General features: G+C 46.9%; 1 protein-coding gene across 7 annotated transcripts in view; it reads left to right on the top strand.

Moving 5' to 3' along the window:
• mapk8ip3 (mitogen-activated protein kinase 8 interacting protein 3) overlaps positions 1-16,718 on the top strand; it is a 95,884-nt gene that overhangs the window by 50,187 nt on the left and 28,979 nt on the right. For 5 of the 7 annotated variants that reach the window (XM_072915739.1, XM_072915736.1, XM_072915734.1 and 2 more), the window contains 10 exons: positions 3,730-3,900; positions 4,889-5,048; positions 6,520-6,570; positions 8,213-8,293; positions 9,006-9,161; positions 9,216-9,381; positions 12,261-12,452; positions 12,518-12,656; positions 14,775-14,894; positions 15,255-15,335. In XM_072915739.1, coding sequence (XP_072771840.1) covers positions 3,730-3,900; positions 4,889-5,048; positions 6,520-6,570; positions 8,213-8,293; positions 9,006-9,161; positions 9,216-9,381; positions 12,261-12,452; positions 12,518-12,656; positions 14,775-14,894; positions 15,255-15,335 — 1,317 coding nt within the window. The remainder of the gene's footprint in view (positions 1-3,729; positions 3,901-4,888; positions 5,049-6,519; positions 6,571-8,212; positions 8,294-9,005; positions 9,162-9,215; positions 9,382-12,260; positions 12,453-12,517; positions 12,657-14,774; positions 14,895-15,254; positions 15,336-16,718) is intronic. The other 2 variants (XM_072915740.1, XM_072915738.1) reach the window with 1 other exon arrangement.

Genomic DNA, 16,718 nt, shown 5'->3' with positions numbered 1-16,718 from the left:
AAAAGTGAACAGATGTCACGTGTGTGCAGCTTAGTAGTGACATAAAAGTGAACAGATGTCATGTGTGTGCATCTTAGTAGTGACATAAAAGTGAACAGATGTCATGTGTGTGCATCTTAGTAGTGACATAAAAGTGAACAGATGTGACGTGTGTGCAGCTTAGTGGTGACATAAAAGTGAACAGATGTCATGTGTGTGCAGCTTAGTAGTGACATAAAAGTGAACAGATGTCATGTGTGTGTGCAGCTTAGTAGTGACATAAAAGTGAACAGATGTGACGTGTGTGCAGCTTAGTAGTGACATAAAAGTGAACAGATGTCATGTGTGTGCAGCTTAGTGGTGACATAAAAGTGAACAGATGTCATGTGTGTGCAGCTTAGTAGTGACACAAAAGTGAACAGATGTCATGTGTGTGCATCTTAGTAGTGACATAAAAGTGAACAGATGTGACGTGTGTGCAGCTTAGTAGTGACATAAAAGTGAACAGATGTCATGTGTGTGCAGCTTAGTGGTGACATAAAAGTGAACAGATGTCATGTGTGTGCAGCTTAGTAGTGACATAAAAGTGAACAGATGTCATGTGTGTGGAGCTTAGTAGTGACACAAAAGTGAACAGATGTCATGTGTGTGCATCTTAGTAGTGACATAAAAGTGAACAGATGTGACGTGTGTGCAGCTTAGTAGTGACATAAAAGTGAACAGATGTCATGTGTGTGCAGCTTAGTAGTGACACAAAAGTGAACAGATGTCATGTGTGTGCAGCTTAGTGGTGACATAAAAGTGAACAGATGTCGTGTGTGCAGCTTAGTAGTGACACAAAAGTGAACAGATGTCATGTGTGTGCATCTTAGTAGTGACATAAAAGTGAACAGATGTGACGTGTGTGCAGCTTAGTAGTGACATAAAAGTGAACAGATGTCATGTGTGTGCATCTTAGTAGTGACATAAAAGTGAACAGATGTCATGTGTGTGCATCTTAGTAGTGACATAAAAGTGAACAGATGTGACGTGTGTGCAGCTTAGTAGTGACATAAAAGTGAACAGATGTCATGTGTGTGCAGCTTAGTGGTGACATAAAAGTGAACAGATGTCATGTGTGTGCAGCTTAGTAGTGACATAAAAGTGAACAGATGTCATGTGTGTGGAGCTTAGTAGTGACACAAAAGTGAACAGATGTCATGTGTGTGCATCTTAGTAGTGACATAAAAGTGAACAGATGTGACGTGTGTGCAGCTTAGTAGTGACATAAAAGTGAACAGATGTCATGTGTGTGCAGCTTAGTAGTGACATAAAAGTGAACAGATGTCATGTGTGTGCAGCTTAGTAGTGACATAAAAGTGAACAGATGTGACGTGTGTGCAGCTTATTAGTGACATAAAAGTGAACAGATGTCATGTGTGCATCTTAGTAGTGACATAAAAGTGAACAGATGTCATGTGTGTGCATCTTAGTAGTGACATAAAAGTGAACAGATGTCATGTGTGTGCAGCTTAGTAGTGACATAAAAGTGAACAGATGTCATGTGTGTGCATCTTAGTAGTGACATAAAAGTGAACAGATGTCATGTGTGTGTGCAGCTTAGTAGTGACATAAAAGTGAACAGATGTCATGTGTGTGCAGCTTAGTAGTGACATAAAAGTGAACAAATGTCATGTGTGTGCAGCTTAGTAGTGACATAAAAGTGAACAGATGTCATGTGTGTGCAGCTTAGTAGTGACATAAAAGTGAACAGATGTCATGTGTGTGCAGCTTAGTAGTGACATAAAAGTGAACAGATGTCATGTGTGTGCAGCTTAGTAGTGACATAAAAGTGAACAGATGTCATGTGTGTGCATCTTAGTAGTGACATAAAAGTGAACAGATGTCATGTGTGTGCATCTTAGTAGTGACATAAAAGTGAACAGATGTCATGTGTGTGCAGCTTAGTAGTGACATAAAAGTGAACAGATGTCATGTGTGTGCATCTTAGTAGTGACATAAAAGTGAACAGATGTCATGTGTGTGCATCTTAGTAGTGACATAAAAGTGAACAGATGTCATGTGTGTGCAGCTTAGTAGTGACATAAAAGTGAACAGATGTCATGTGTGTGCAGCTTAGTAGTGACATAAAAGTGAACAGATGTCATGTGTGTGCAGCTTAGTAGTGACATAAAAGTGAACAGATGTCATGTGTGTGCAGCTTAGTAGTGACATAAAAGTGAACAGATGTCATGTGTGTGCAGCTTAGTAGTGACATAAAAGTGAACAGATGTCATGTGTGTGCAGCTTAGTAGTGACATAAAAGTGAACAGATGTCATGTGTGTGCAGCTTAGTAGTGACATAAAAGTGAACAGATGTCATGTGTGTGCATCTTAGTAGTGACATAAAAGTGAACAGATGTCATGTGTGTGCATCTTAGTAGTGACATAAAAGTGAACAGATGTCATGTGTGTGCAGCTTAGTAGTGACATAAAAGTGAACAGATGTCATGTGTGTGCATCTTAGTAGTGACATAAAAGTGAACAGATGTCATGTGTGTGTGCAGCTTAGTAGTGACATAAAAGTGAACAGATGTCATGTGTGTGCAGCTTAGTAGTGACATAAAAGTGAACAGATGTCATGTGTGTGCAGCTTAGTAGTGACATAAAAGTGAACAGATGTCATGTGTGTGCAGCTTAGTAGTGACATAAAAGTGAACAGATGTCATGTGTGTGCAGCTTAGTAGTGACATAAAAGTGAACAGATGTCATGTGTGTGCAGCTTAGTAGTGACATAAAAGTGAACAGATGTCATGTGTGTGCATCTTAGTAGTGACATAAAAGTGAACAGATGTCATGTGTGTGCATCTTAGTAGTGACATAAAAGTGAACAGATGTCATGTGTGTGCAGCTTAGTAGTGACATAAAAGTGAACAGATGTCATGTGTGTGCATCTTAGTAGTGACATAAAAGTGAACAGATGTCATGTGTGTGCATCTTAGTAGTGACATAAAAGTGAACAGATGTCATGTGTGTGCAGCTTAGTAGTGACATAAAAGTGAACAGATGTCATGTGTGTGCAGCTTAGTAGTGACATAAAAGTGAACAGATGTCATGTGTGTGCATCTTAGTAGTGACATAAAAGTGAACAGATGTCATGTGTGTGCATCTTAGTAGTGACATAAAAGTGAACAGATGTCATGTGTGTGCAGCTTAGTAGTGACATAAAAGTGAACAGATGTCATGTGTGTGCAGCTTAGTAGTGACATAAAAGTGAACAGATGTCATGTGTGTGCATCTTAGTAGTGACATAAAAGTGAACAGATGTCATGTGTGTGCATCTTAGTAGTGACATAAAAGTGAACAGATGTCATGTGTGTGCATCTTAGTAGTGACATAAAAGTGAACAGATGTCATGTGTGTGCATCTTAGTAGTGACATAAAAGTGAACAGATGTCATGTGTGTGCAGCTTAGTAGTGACATAAAAGTGAACAGATGTCATGTGTGTGCAGCTTAGTAGTGACATAAAAGTGAACAGATGTCATGTGTGTGCATCTTAGTAGTGACATAAAAGTGAACAGATGTCATGTGTGTGCATCTTAGTAGTGACATAAAAGTGAACAGATGTCATGTGTGTGCATCTTAGTAGTGACATAAAAGTGAACAGATGTCATGTGTGTGCATCTTAGTAGTGACATAAAAGTGAACAGATGTCATGTGTGTGCATCTTAGTAGTGACATAAAAGTGAACAGATGTCACGTGTGTGCAGCTTCGCACGTCTCTTCAGCTCGTCTGCCAGTCCTCCACCAGTCAAGCGTCCGTACTACAGCGTCAACATTCACTACAAGTCACCATCACCTGCAGGATTCTCACAGAGACGCAGTCACACCATGTGTCAGATCTCCACCTCCAACCGGACACTCCAGTTCTTCCCAGAAGAGTGAGCGTGCTCCTGCCTCGTCGCTCCCTGCTCCCCTCTCCCTGCTGGCTGCTGCTAAAAGAAGGAGGTGTCACTTCCTGGCTGCTAACGCTTGGCTCTCTCCTCCCTCCTCTCTCCTCTCTCCTCTCTCCTCTCTTGTCTCTCCTTATCCTCCCTCCTCTCTCCTCTCTTGTCTCTCCTTATCCTCTCTCCTCCCTCCTATCCCCTCTCTCCTCACTCCTCTCTCCTCTCTCCTCTCTCCTCTCTCCTCCCTCCTCTCTCCTCCCTCCTCCCTCCTCCCTCCTCCCTCTTCCCTCCTCTCTCCTCCCTCCTCTCTCCTCCCTCCTCCCTCCCCCTTCCTCCTTCCTCCCTCCTCCCTCCTCTCTCCTCCCTCCTCCCTCCTCTCTTCTCCCTCCTCCCTCTTCCCTCCTCTCTCCTCTCTCCTCTCTTGTCTCTCCTTATCCTCTCTCCTCTCTCCTATCCCCTCTCTCCTCACTCCTCTCTCCTCTCTCCTCCTCCTCACTCCTCTCTCCTCTCTCCTCCCTCCTCTCTCCTCCCTCCTCCCTCCTCCCTCTTCCCTCCTCTCTCCTCCCTCCTCCCTCCCCCTTCCTCCTTCCTCCCTCCTCCCTCCTCTCTCCTCCCTCCTCCCTCCTCTCTTCTCCCTCCTCCCTCTTCCCGCCTCTCTCCTCTCTCCTCTCTTGTCTCTCCTTATCCTCTCTCCTCTCTCCTATCCCCTCTCTCCTCACTCCTCTCTCCTCTCTCCTCCTCCTCTCTCCTCTCTCCTCTCTCGTCTCTCCTCTCTCCTCTCTCCTCTCTCCTCTCTCCTCCCTCCTCTCTCCTCCCTCCTCCCTCCTCCCTCTTCCCTCCTCTCTCCTCCCTCCTCTCTCCTCCCTCCTCCCTCCCCCTTCCTCCTTCCTCCCTCCTCCCTCCTCTCTCCTCCCTCCTCCCTCCTCTCTCCTCTCTCCTCTCTCCTCCCTCCTCCCTCCTCCCTCCTCCCCGCTGCTTGCAGACTGGCCAGTAATGGTGTGGCATCTCTCCTCAGCGACTCGGCCCTGTTGGCCCGCAGAGAGCAGCGGCGTGAGCAGTACCGTCAGGTGCGGGAACACATGCGGCGTGATGATGGCATCATGCAGGCCTGTGGATGGAGTGTGCCCTCACGTCTCAAGCAGGTACACAACACAGCTACACAACACCACTCTCACACAGCTACACAACACCACTCTCAAGCAGCTACACAACACCACTCGCACACAGCTACACAACACCACTCTCACACAGCTACACAACACCCCTCTCAAGCAGCTACACAACACCCCTCTCAAGCAGCTACACAACACCCCTCTCAAGCAGCTACACAACACCCCTCTCAAGCAGCTACACAACACCCCTCTCAAGCAGCTACACAACACCCCTCTCAAGCAGCTACACAACACCCCTCTCAAGCAGCTACACAACACCCCTCTCAAGCAGCTACACAACACCCCTCTCAAGCAGCTACACAACACCCCTCTCAAGCAGCTACACAACACCCCTCTCAAGCAGCTACACAACACCCCTCTCAAGCAGCTACACAACACCCCTCTCAAGCAGCTACACAACACTGGAACCTCACCAGGACCACACACTTTAGTTATGTTTTGCTTTTTCCTCGCTTTCTTTTTATTTCCTGTCAGCGCTCTTATTTTGGTTCCTTTTCCTGCACGTCTCCCTGAGCGCTTGTTTCTCTCACCTGTCCCTGATTGGCAGTCTGGCACACCTGCTGGCAGTTGCCAATCAGGCCACTATTTATACCTGCCTCTCCCTCCACTCAGCGCTGGAGTGTTACTTCCTGTTTGCTGTGAGCTCTTCCTGTTTGCTGCTTCCTGTTAGCTGTTAGCTGTTTCCTGTTAGCTGTTTCCTGTTAGCTGTTTCCTGTTAGCTGTTTCCTGTTAGCTGTTAGCTGTTTCCTGTTAGCTGTTTGCTGTTTCCTGTTAGCTGTGAGCTGTTTCCTGTTAGCTGTTTCCTGTTAGCTGGTTGCTGTTTCCTGTTAGCTGTTTCCTGTTAGCTGGTTGCTGTTTCCTGTTAGCGGTTTCCTGTTAGCTGTTAGCTGTTTCCTGTTAGCTGTTTCTTGGTGTTTTCCTGCATTTTCTTTTGGACAGTAAATGATGTTTTCCTCTATCCAGCCTGTTGTCTCTGCATCTTGGTCTTGGTCACCAACACTACTTGACTTGGTCTTGGTCACCATCACTACTTGACTTGGTCTTGGTCACCAACACTACTTGACTTGGTCTTGGTCACCATCACTACTTGACTTGGTCTTGGTCACCAACACTACTTGACTTGGTCTTGGTCACCATCACCACTTGACTTGGTCTTGGTCACCAACACTACTTGACATGTGACTTTAGTTCCAGACTTTGTTTGATCAGTGCCACAAGTGGTGAGAAAGTGTATTACAACCACAGCTGCACAGGAAGCCCTAGAGGGGGAGCTGGCAGACCCCGGCCGGCCCTATGGCTAATAAACACTGTATCAGATGGCACCTTCTGTAAGGAAATATTAACATTTCAACTCCTGACGTCTTGTTTTCTTTCTTCCCCCTAATGAGTTGCGTGAGAAAAGGAAGGTCAGAGGTGAAATGTAACTGTGGTCTCCCCACAGACTGGCGGTCAGACGGACAGCGCTCAGGACAGCCCGCTGAAGAGACAACAGGTAAGCATGACCCACCTTCTAGCTTGATGCTAATATACATGCTATATATAGCATTAGCGAGTTTTCATGGCGATGTCAACACCTGCAAATGTGTTGCTAAGATGTACGTTACAATCAAACATGTGTGAAAGAAGTACAATATACTTATAGTAGTAACACTTTGTAGGGCGCAACAGAAGACAACATAACTTGTACACTACTGCCACCTAATGTACACTAATGTACACTACTTCCACCTAATGTACACTACTGCCACCTAATGTACACTACTCCCACCTAAGGAAACTTTCCTACTGTTGATTCCCAAATACTGTGACTTTAAGGGCTGAACTTCCACTTTGCACCTGTACTTGTGTAGACCTTATTGTGCAGACTAGTGTACTTGTGTAGACCTTATTGTGCAGACTAGTGTACTTGTGTAGACCTTATTGTGCAGACTAGTGTACTTGTGTAGACCTTATTGTGCAGACTAGTGTACTTGTGTAGACCTTATTGTGCAGACTAGTGTACTTGTGTAGACCTTATTGTGCAGACTAGTGTACTTGTGTAGACCTTATTGTGCAGACTAGTGTACTTGTGTAGACCTAATTGTGCAGACTAGTGCCCACAGGCCAAGATATTTCATGTTCACACTGAGAAACTTTGTTATTTTTTGCAAATAATCATGAACTTAGAATGTAATGGCAGCAACACATTGCAAAAAATGCATTTTTATCAGTGTGTTACATGGCCTTTCCTTTTAACAACACTCAGTAAAGGTTTGGGAACTGAGGAGACACATTTTTGAAGTGGAATTCTTTCCCATTCTTGCTTGATGTACAGCATTCCTCAACTTTCTCAGTCTTTTTTGCCACTTGTACCAGCTTTTTTGAAACATGTTGCTGCCATTCAATTCTAAGTTCATGATTATTTGCAAAAAATAAGAAAGTTTCTCAGCGTGAACATGAAATATCTTGTCTTTGCAGTCTATTCAATTGAATATAAGTTGAAAAGGATTTGTTTTTATTTACCATTTACACAAAGTGACAACTTCACTGCTTTTGGGCTTTTGTATGGTCTTCAGTGGTTCTTGTTAAAAGTGTCCTAGCAGGATTGGGCTTTGTATGTTCTTCAGTGGTTCTTGTTAAAAGTGTCCTAGCAGGATTGGGCTTTGTATGTTCTTCAGTGGTTCTTGTTAAAGGTGTCCTAGCAGGATTGGGCTTTGTATGTTCTTCAGTGGTTCTTGTTAAAAGTGTCCGAGCAGGATTGGGCTTTGTATGTTCTTCAGTGGTTCTTGTTAAAGGTGTCCTAGCAGGATTGGGCTTTGTATGTTCTTCAGTGGTTCTTGTTAAAAGTGTCCTAGCAGGATTGGGCTTTGTATGTTCTTCAGTGGTTCTTGTTAAAGGTGTCCTAGCAGGATTGGGCTTTGTATGTTCTTCAGTGGTTCTTGTTAAAGGTGTCCTAGCAGGATTGGGCTTTGTATGTTCTTCAGTGGTTCTTGTTAAAGGTGTCCTAGCAGGATTGGGCTTTGTATGTTCTTCAGTGGTTCTAGTTAAAAGTGTCCTAGCAGGATTGGGCTTTGTATGTTCTTCAGTGGTTCTTGTTAAATGTGTCCTAGCAGGATCCAGGCAGCACATAAAGACTTCTTGATTTCTACTTTCAGACCAGCAATGACAAAGACATGAAGAACGTTCCGGTCCCGGTCTACTGTCGGCCCCTGGTAGAGAAAGACCCCAACAGGAAGGTGAGGGTAGTGTTTTGGTACCAAATGATTCATCAAGGAAACTACTACAGTTTGTGCCATCAATGTGTTGTTGGCATTAAACTGTCAACAAGCAAACAGCAGGAATGCATCAAGGGAAAGTAAATAAACAAATGTTGTCAATATTAATCACAATTGTAGAAGAACACTAAGCTATTTATTATTAAACCTGGAATAGACTTATGCTGACTTTGATCCAGGTCAATTGGTTTTTGGCAACACCAAGTGGCCAAAATAATAATAGTTTTATTTGAAATGTATTAATTAAATGAATGAATAAATACTTGTATTTATTTCAAGTATTTTTAACAAGATCAAATATTATATTGATTGGCAACACTTAATGGTCCCTAGTGTGTGAGTGTTGGCCCTGTGATGAGGTGGTGACTTGTCCAGGGTGTACCCCGCCTTCCGCCCAAATGCAGCTGAGATAGGCTCCAGCACACCCCGCAACCCCAAAAGGGACAAGCGGTAGAAAATGGATGGATGGATTGATTTAAACTGAAGGATGCAGACACACTTGCTAATAGTATGTGAATATGAATATATATATATATATATATATATATATATATATATATAATGTATATACTGTATAATTAATATGAAAATAAAGATCATTAATCTTGTTGGACAGGATCAGTGACACCTTTCCTCCTTCACTGACGTGAACGTCTCCTTCTACCTTCCTCAGTTGTGGTGTGCAGCCGGGGTGGACCTCACAGGGTGGAGGGCCAGCCCCCAGGAGGCGGGGCCAGTCACAGGGGCCCCCGAAGGCAGCGACCCCCTGCGTGGGGAGGAGAAAGAGGGAGGCAAGAAGAGCACCAACAACTCCCCAGAGAAGAGGAAGGTGAGCGAGCATGGCCTCACTGAGTCCACCTGGCCTCACCTCTGTGTCCTCCAGTCCAAGGAGGTCCAGGAGACGGACGCCATGAGCAGCCGCGTGTGGATCCTGACCAGCACACACTCCGCCAGCAAGGTGGTGATCATCGACGCCAACCAGCCGGGCTCACTGGTGGACCAGTTCAACGTCTGCAACGCACACGTGCTCTGCATCTCCAGTGTGCCAGGTGAGACTCGCTGTCCAAAGTCTGGACTCTGCAGCCACGACCATGCAGAAAAAACTGAAGAACCCTTGGATGCTTTGTCACCAACCCAATGTAGGTCAACATATGCTAATTAGTGGAATACCTAATCACCTATTCTCATGATGGTTTTTATGTAAAGGTCTATTAGGACACACCCTTTAGGGGGGAGTCCAACCACAGCCCTTTAGTCCAAGGCGGTCTTAAACAGTGACTACAACTGCAGTCCAACCACATTCTTCTAGTCCAAGGCGGTCTTAAACAGTGACTCCAACTGCAGTCCAACCACATCCTTCTAGTCCAAGGCGGTCTTAAACGGTGACTACAACTGCATTACAACCACATCCTTCTAGTCCAAGGCGGTCTTAAACGGTGACTACAACTGCAGTCCAACCACATCCTTGTAGTCCAAGGTGGTCTTAAACGGTGACTACAACTGCATTACAACCACATCCTTCTAGTCCAAGGTGGTCTTAAACAGTGACTACAACTGCAGTCCAACCACATTCTTCTAGTCCAAGGTGGTCTGAAACGGTGACTACAACTGCAGTCCAACCACATCCTTCTAGTCCAAGGCGGTCTTAAACAGTGACTACAACTGCATTACAACCACATATGAGATCAACGTGGTAAGGGATCAATACAATATGGGATCAACATGGTATCGGATCAATACGGTATGGGATCAACATGGTATAGGATCAATACGTTATGGGATCAACATGGTATGGGATCAATACAATATGGGATCAATACGGTATGGGATTAACATGGTATAGGATCAATACGGTATGGGATCAACATGGTATAGGATCAATACGTTATGGGATCAACATGGTATGGGATCAATACAATATGGGATCAATACGGTATGGGATTAACATGGTATAGGATCAATACGGTATGGGATCAACATGGTATGGGATCAACATGGTATGGGATCAACACGGTATGGGATCAACATTGTATGGGATCAACATCGTATGAAATCAATACAGTATGAAATCAACATCGTATGGGATCAATACGGTATGGGATCAACATGGTATGGAATCAATACGGTATGAAATCAACATGGTATGGGATCAATACGGTATGGGATCAATACGGTATGGGATCAACATGGTATGGGATCAATATGGTATGGGATCAATACGGTATGTGATCAACACTATATGGGATCAACATGGTATGGGATCAATACGGTATGGAATCAACATGGTATGGGATCAATACGGTATGGTATCAACATGGCATGGGATCAATACGGGATGGGATCAATACGGTATGGTATCAACATGGCATGGGATCAATACGGGATGGGATCAATACGGTATGGGATCAATACGGTATGGTATCAACATGGCATGGGATCAATACGGTATGGAATCAACATGGTATGGGATCAATACGGTATGGTATCAACATGGCATGGGATCAATACGGGATGGGATCAATACGGTATGGGATCAATACGGTATGGTATCAACATGACATGGGATCAATACGGGATGGGATCAATACGGGATGGGATCAATACGGTATGGTATCAACATGGCATGGGATCAATACGGTATGGGATCAACATTGTATGGAATCAACATGGTATGGGATCAATACGGTATGGTATCAACATGGCATGGGATCAATACAGGATGGGATCAATACGGTATGGGATCAATACGGTATGGTATCAACATGGCATGGGATCAATACGGGATGGGATCAATACGGTATGGTATCAACATGGCATGGGATCAATACGGTATGGGATCAACATTGTATGGGATCAACATCGTATGAAATCAATACGGTATGAAATCAACATGGTATGGGATCAATACGGTATGGGATCAATACGGTATGGGATCAACATGGTATGGGATCAACATGGTATGGGATCAACACGGTATGGGATCAACATTGTATGGGATCAACATCGTATGAAATCAATACGGTATGAAATCAACATGGTATGGGATCAATACGGTATGGGATCAATACGGTATGGGATCAACATGGTATGGAATCAATACAGTATGAAATCAATATGGTATGGGATCAACATGGTATGGGATCAATATGGTATGGGATCAATACGGTATGTGATCAACACTATATGGGATCAACATGGTATGGGATCAATACGGTATGGTATCAACATGGCATGGGATCAATACGGTATGGAATCAACATGGTATGGGATCAATACGGGATGGGATCAATACGATATGGGATCAATACGGTATGGTATCAACATGGTATGGGATCAATACGGTGTGGGATCAATACGGTATGGTATCAACATGGTATGGGATCAATACGGTGTGGGATCTATACGGTATGGTATCAACATGGCATGGGATCAATACGGTATGGGATCAATATGGTGTGGGATCAATACGGTGTGGGATCAATACGGTATGGTATCAACATGGTATGGGATCAATACGGTATGGGATCAACACGGTATGGGATCAATACGGTATGGTATCAACATGGCATGGGATCAATACGGTATGGGATCAATACGGTATGGGATCAATACGGTGTGGGATCAATACGGTATGGTATCAACATGGTATGGGATCAATACGGTATGGGATCAATACGGTGTGGGATCAATACGGTATGGTATCAACATGGTATGGGATCAATACGGTATGGGATCAATACGGTGTGGGATCAATACGGTATGGTATCAACATGGTATGGGATCAATACGGTATGGGATCAACACGGTATGGGATCAATACGGTATGGTATCAACATGGCATGGGATCAACATGGTATCGGCCAATGGTGAATGTGGATAGTGGATGGCATCATGGGAGGTGTCAGAAACAGGAAGTGTGTTTCTACAGCTGCCAGCGAGAGCGACTACGCGGCGGGTGAGATCGTGTTGGACCCGGGTGATGGCGGTCCAGGCCAGGATGGTGGAGGTGTGGAGGGTATGTTGGCCGGTATCACCCTAGTGGGGTGTGCCACTAACTGCAGTGTTGCCCGTAGCAACTGCTCCTCCCGCACTGACACTCCCATCACGGACAAAGACCAAGGTGGGCACTTCCTCCATGCTCATGCACCTTTCCTATTGGTCCATGCCTCCTCCTCTTGTGTGCAGGCCCCGCCCACGCCAAGATTCACCCGGCCCAGTCGGCCGAGGAGGCCACCGAGGCCACCGAGGCCGCCGCCAGCCACGCCGGACCCCCGGGGCCGTTTATGGAGCACGTCTTTACTGATCCGCCGTCTGTCTCAGACAGGTGGGTACAAGCACGTGGGGCCCCCACACCAGGCTCAGACAGGTGTGTAGAAGCACGTGGGGCCCCCGCACCAGGCTCAGACAGGTGTGTAGAAGCACGTGGGGCCCCCGCACCAGGCTCAGACAGGTGGGTAGAAGCACGTGGGGCCCCCGCACCAGGCTCAGACAGGTGGGTAGAAGCACGTGGGGCCCCCGCACCAGGCTCAGACAGGTGTGTAGAAGCAAGTGGGGCCCCCGCACCAGGCTCAGACAGGTGTGTAGAAGCACGTGGGGCCCCCGCACCAGGTTCAGACAGGTGTGTAGAAGCACGTGGGGCCCCCGCACCAGGCTCAGACAGGTGTGTAGAAGCACGTGGGGCCCCCGCACCAGGCTCAGACAGGTGTGTAGAAGCACGTGGGGCCCCCGCACCAGGCTCAGACAGGTGTGTAGAAGCACGTGGGGCCCCCGCACCAGGCTCAGACAGGTGTGTAGAAGCACGTGGGGCCCCCGCACCAGGCTCAGACAGGTGGGTAGAAGCACATGGGGCCCCCGCACCAGGCTCAGACAGGTGGGTAGAAGCACGTGGGGCCCCCGCACCAGGCTCAGACAGGTGTGTAGAAGCACGTGGGGCCCCCGCACCAGGCTCAGACAGGTGTGTAGAAGCACGTGGGGCCCCCGCACCAGGCTCAGACAGGTGTGTAGAAGCACGTGGGGCCCCCGCACCAGGCTCAGACAGGTGTGTAGAAGCACGTGGGGCCCCCGCACCAGGCTCAGACAGGTGGGTAGAAGCACGTGGGGCCCCCGCACCAGGCTCAGACAGGTGGGTAGAAGCACGTGGGGCCCCCGCACCAGGCTCAGACAGGTGTGTAGAAGCAAGTGGGGCCCCCGCACCAGGCTCAGACAGGTGTGTAGAAGCACGTGGGGCCCCCGCACCAGGTTCAGACAGGTGTGTAGAAGCACGTGGGGCCCCCGCACCAGGCTCAGACAGGTGTGTAGAAGCACGTGGGGCCCCCGCACCAGGCTCAGACAGGTGTGTAGAAGCACGTGGGGCCCCCGCACCAGGCTCAGACAGGTGGGTAGAAGCACGTGGGGCCCCCACACCAGGCTCAGACAGGTGTGTAGAAGCACGTGGGGCCCCCGCACCAGGCTCAGACAGGTGTGTAGAAGCACGTGGGGCCCCCGCACCAGGCTCAGACAGGTGTGTAGAAGCAAGTGGGGCCCCCGCACCAGGCTCAGACAGGTGTGTAGAAGCACGTGGGGCCCCCGCACCAGGTTCAGACAGGTGTGTAGAAGCACGTGGGGCCCCCGCACCAGGCTCAGACAGGTGTGTAGAAGCACGTGGGGCCCCCGCACCAGGCTCAGACAGGTGTGTAGAAGCACGTGGGGCCCCCGCACCAGGCTCAGACAGGTGTGTAGAAGCACGTGGGGCCCCCGCACCAGGCTCAGACAGGTGGGTAGAAGCACATGGGGCCCCCGCACCAGGCTCAGACAGGTGGGTAGAAGCACGTGGGGCCCCCGCACCAGGCTCAGACAGGTGTGTAGAAGCACGTGGGGCCCCCGCACCAGGCTCAGACAGGTGTGTAGAAGCACGTGGGGCCCCCGCACCAGGCTCAGACAGGTGTGTAGAAGCACGTGGGGCCCCCGCACCAGGCTCAGACAGGTGTGTAGAAGCACGTGGGGCCCCCGCACCAGGCTCAGACAGGTGGGTAGAAGCACGTGGGGCCCCCGCACCAGGCTCAGACAGGTGGGTAGAAGCACGTGGGGCCCCCGCACCAGGCTCAGACAGGTGTGTAGAAGCACGTGGGGCCCCCACACCAGGCTCAGACAGGTGTGTAGAAGCACGTGGGGCCCCCACACCAGGCTCAGACAGGTGTGTAGAAGCACGTGGGGCCACCACACCAGGCTCAGACAGGTGTGTAGAAGGTGGGGCCCCCACACCAGGCTCAGACAGGTGTGTAGAAGCACGTGGGGCCCCCACACCAGGCTCAGACAGGTGGGTAGAAGCACGTGGGGCCCCCACACCAGGCTCAGACAGGTGTGTAGAAGCACGTGGGGCCCCCACACCAGGCTCAGACAGGTGTGTAGAAGGTGGGGCCCCCACACCAGGAGCCTTCATCCTGACTACTTGGGGTCCTCACAGGAGCACCGCTCAGTCCAAGGAGGAGACGGCGGTTGCCGCGGAGACGGAGGACGGCGGCCAAGAGGCCAAGACTTACACCAGCATGGCCCCCACCATGTGGCTTGGGGCCCAGAATGGCTGGTAAGTGTCCATCCATTTTCTACCGCTTGTCCCTCTTGAGGGTGCTGGAGCCTTCACCATCCAGTAAACCTTGTGCTTGTTCTTTGGTCCCAAAGCCTCTGACGTCACCTTGTACTTGTTATTTAGTTCTAAAACCTCTGACGTCACCTTGTACTTGTTATTTAGTTCTAAAACCTCTGATGTCACCTTGTACTTGTTATTTAGTTCTAATACCTCTGACGTCACCTTGTACTTGTTATTTAGTCCCAAAGCCTCTGATGTCACTTTGTACTTGTTATTTAGTTCTAAAACCTCTGACGTCACCTTGTACTTGTACTTGTACTTGTACTTGGTTGTAAAACCTCCTTGTGTGTCGTGCAGGCTTTATGTCCACTCAGCAGTGGGCAACTGGAAGACGTGTCTGCACTCCATCAAACTCAAAGACTCGGTGCTCAGTCTGGTGTAAGTACCTCTTTGATACCTGTCTGATACATGTGTCCATTTAGTGATATACAATCATACCTGTCAGATACATGTGTTGATTTAGTGACATACAATCATACCAGTCAGATACATGTGTCCATTTAGTGACATACATTCCTACCAGTCAGATACATGTGTTGATTTAGTGACATACAATCATACCTGTCAGATACATGTGTCCATTTAGTGACATACAATCATACCAGTCAGATACATGTGTTGATTTAGTGACATACAATCATACCTGTCAGATACATGTGTCGATTTAGTGACATACATTCATACCAGTCAGATACATATGTTGATTTAGTGACATACAATCATACCAGTCAGATACATGTGTCGATTTAGTGACATACATTCATACCAGTCAGATACATGTGTTGATTTAGTGACATACATTCATACCAGTCAGATACATGTGTCCATTTAGTGACATACATTCATACCAGTCAGATACATGTGTCGATTTAGTGACATACATTCATACCAGTCAGATACATGTGTCCATTTAGTGACATACATTCATACCAGTCAGATACATGTGTCCATTTAGTGACATACATTCATACCAGTCAGATACATGTGTCGATTTAGTGACATACATTCATACCAGTCAGATACATGTGTCCATTTAGTGACATACATTCATACCAGTCAGATACATGTGTTGATTTAGTGACATACAATCATACCAGTCAGATACATGTGTCCATTTAGTGACATACATTCCTACCAGTCAGATACATGTGTTGATTTAGTGACATACAATCATACCTGTCAGATACATGTGTCCATTTAGTGACATACATTCATACCAGTCAGATACATGTGTTGATTTAGTGACATACAATCATACCTGTCAGATACATGTGTCGATTTAGTGACATACATTCATACCAGTCAGATACATGTGTTGATTTAGTGACATACAATCATACCAGTCAGATACATGTGTCGATTTAGTGACATACATTCATACCAGTCAGATACATGTGTCGATTTAGTGACATACATTCATACCAGTCAGATACATGTGTCCATTTAGTGACATACATTCATACCAGTCAGATACATGTGTTGATTTAGTGACATACATTCATACCAGTCAGATACATGTGTCGATTTAGTGACATACATTCATACCAGTCAGATACATGTGTCCATTTAGTGACATACATTCATACCAGTCAGATACATGTGTTGATTTAGTGACATACAATCATACCTGTCAGATACATGTGTCGATTTACTGACATACATTCATACCAGTCAGATACATGTGTTGATTTAGTGACATACAATCATACCAGTCAGATACATGTGTCGATTTAGTGACATACATTCATACCAGTCAGATAC

Source organism: Nerophis lumbriciformis, linkage group LG22, assembly GCF_033978685.3.
Source record: "Nerophis lumbriciformis linkage group LG22, RoL_Nlum_v2.1, whole genome shotgun sequence".
Lineage (NCBI taxonomy): Eukaryota > Metazoa > Chordata > Actinopteri > Syngnathiformes > Syngnathidae > Nerophis > Nerophis lumbriciformis.
This window is presented reverse-complemented; position numbering and strand designations above follow the sequence as displayed.